Raw genomic sequence first — 2,472 nt, 5'->3', positions numbered from 1 at the left:
GGTTAATATGTATACGTTGCCATCTTCGTACAGCTCACTTCACCTCGCCTAGCACACTCGCGTGCTCGCAGTTTGCCCGCGACGTCGACTGCGTGCACCTCTGCTATGCATCCCTACCCTAATCGAAGAACTTTTGAAACGATTACACAGCCACACAAAAAAAAATTTGTTTAAAAATACCGATGACATTAGTTGCGTTTTTTTACTAATTATCCAGTAACTTGCTAGTAACTCTCCAGTAACTTATTTTCCACGAATTTGACATATTTCGCTCTCAGAGAGTGAATCATACAAGAAAGTACGAAAACGCAAAACTAGTAAGAAATTAGTTGTGTTTTTTTACAAATTATCCAGTAACTTGCCAGTAACTCTCCAGTAACTTTATTTCTAAGAATTCGCTCTCATAGAAAAAATTTGCAAAAAAGTACGCGAACGCTTTTCCAGTAATAATTTGCAAGTTTCATGAACAGCTGATAAATTGGTTGTTTGTTCGCAGCATATTCCCAATAAAACGATATATTTCCACAATAAAAATCCACAAACAGTTTCCTTATTAGTTTAAATTTCATCCAGCAACATGCGATCAGCTGTTTTTCGTACTGGCAAATTCTTACAAGTAAAAATTTATCCAGTAAAATCCAGTAAAAACTTGCTACTTCAGCTGTCATTTTTCGCTCTCTCAATTTCCCCTACTTTGCAAGTTTTTGCGTACGAAAACGCCAAAACATGAAAATTCGTAAAAACTTTTACTGGATTTTACTGGAAATGAGTAAAAAAACGCAACTATTGCAAGTTTTTTTTGACAGCTGATTTCTTTTTGGCGCGCAAATAAAAGAAAACAAATAAACATAAAAGAAAAGTTAACAAATTGAGTGCGGCATCAATAATTAACAAAAAATGGAAGAAGACGGTAACAAGCTTAACATAACTTGTTCTCCTGGAACATTTAAAAAGGTTCAAGACGGTGAGTAAACAATTGAAAAGAAAACCGTATTAATTTAATGTAATAAATTAATTTATCTAACAGACGCAGTTTATAGACAGAAAATCATAAGCGAAGTGGCTGGAGAACAATGCTTCGAAAGCATTATTATAACAGAAGAGCACAGCGGGAGCGCTGGCCTTGAAGAATCTTTCTCGGAAGAGATTGCAATGGGCGAAAGTGAAAGGGAAGACTTCCTTCCAATCGGTACAAGTGCTGAGACACCTGACGGTAAGAGGCCTGCGTGGTTGGATGCGCCAACAAAGCTGCTAATTTTGAAGGTTAAGGAGCTGCGGCCGAAAGTTGGCAAAAGCCAAAACATGAAAAACAAAAAGCAAATGTGGAGCACGATTAGTAAGGAGCTTTGCGAAAAGGGTTACTTTTACACGTCTTCACAAGTGGAGGGGAAATTTTACAGCCTAGAAAGACAGTACAAAAAGACTAAACTAAATAACTCTAAAACAGGAAGAGCCAGAATGACATGCCCTTATGAGAAGTAAGTATTTGAACAAAATTTCTTCTTATTTTCGTGAAATAATCCATAATTTTCGTTAATATTTTGATGAAAACAGTGAGCTAGACGATGTTTTTAAGCAAAAAAAATCCATTTTTCCTGAGGCGGTACTCGACAATGAGACTCAAATATCGGTGGAACAAAGCAGTGATGCGGATGAGAACATCGAGCAATTACCAGCTACACCAGGTACCTACTACATAACTTATGTGTATAAATACTCCATAAACAAATTTTTAATTTTTATAGAAAACATCGACTCTGGCCCATCAACATCAGCCAAAAGAAAAACTTCTGACTCCTTCGAAAGCACTTCGGGTATTAATTACAACTTATGCAAATTAATAAGCATTTTACAATAGGGCTGTACAGGATCTTGAGCATATGCTCTTGCATTTGTAAATTGGCAACAATAAAATGCACATGTCATGACAGCAAGCATAAAATTGCAAATGCAATTCCAACTGCAAATCTAAGACCATTTCCACAACATCCTGAACAGCCCTATTGTATTTTTTACTTAAAACTTTTTCAGAAATAATATAATTATGTTGATTTTATTATCTTTTTAGAAGTCCTTGATTTCGGGCCATCAACTTCTAAAAAGAAGAAGTCTCATCTAGAGGCTTACATACAACAAAAGAAGAAGTCGGACGAAAAGCTTGAAAAGTTGCTGGAGGAAAGTCTAAGGAAGAAAGAGGAGAGAGCTCAAGAAAAGGCGAAGATAGAGAGGGAAAAAATTGATATCTTGAAGTCGATGGTGGATATTTTAAAAAAGTGATTTATGTATTTCTTTGTGGTACGTCTTAAAGATATACTTCTTTTCCAAAAATATGTTATGTCAACTTACAGTTTTTGTTCGTTGCAGGTATCTTGGAAGTGGATTTTAATTATTGTTATATTTTATAAAGTCGTAATACATACTTTATTAATTTTTTTTTAATTTAAATTTAACAGTGTGCCTTATATGAAAAAA

At 35.0% G+C, this 2,472-nt stretch overlaps 1 protein-coding gene across 1 annotated transcript; it reads left to right on the top strand.

Moving 5' to 3' along the window:
* Window positions 1-804: 804 nt before the first annotated feature.
* LOC118749093 lies at window positions 805-2,372 on the top strand. Its single transcript, XM_036483868.1, has 5 exons — window positions 805-964; window positions 1,028-1,478; window positions 1,555-1,685; window positions 1,746-1,814; window positions 2,069-2,372. The coding sequence occupies exons 1-5, from the start codon at window positions 898-900 to the stop codon at window positions 2,275-2,277; spliced, it is 927 nt and encodes a 308-aa protein (XP_036339761.1). The 5' UTR covers window positions 805-897; the 3' UTR covers window positions 2,278-2,372.
* The last annotated feature ends 100 nt before the right edge of the window (window positions 2,373-2,472 follow it).

The sequence above is a fragment of the Rhagoletis pomonella genome, unplaced genomic scaffold (genome assembly GCF_013731165.1).
Source record: "Rhagoletis pomonella isolate Grant_MI unplaced genomic scaffold, Rhpom_1.0 Rhpom_scaffold_00014, whole genome shotgun sequence".
NCBI classification, from domain to species: Eukaryota; Metazoa; Arthropoda; class Insecta; order Diptera; family Tephritidae; genus Rhagoletis; species Rhagoletis pomonella.
This window is presented reverse-complemented; position numbering and strand designations above follow the sequence as displayed.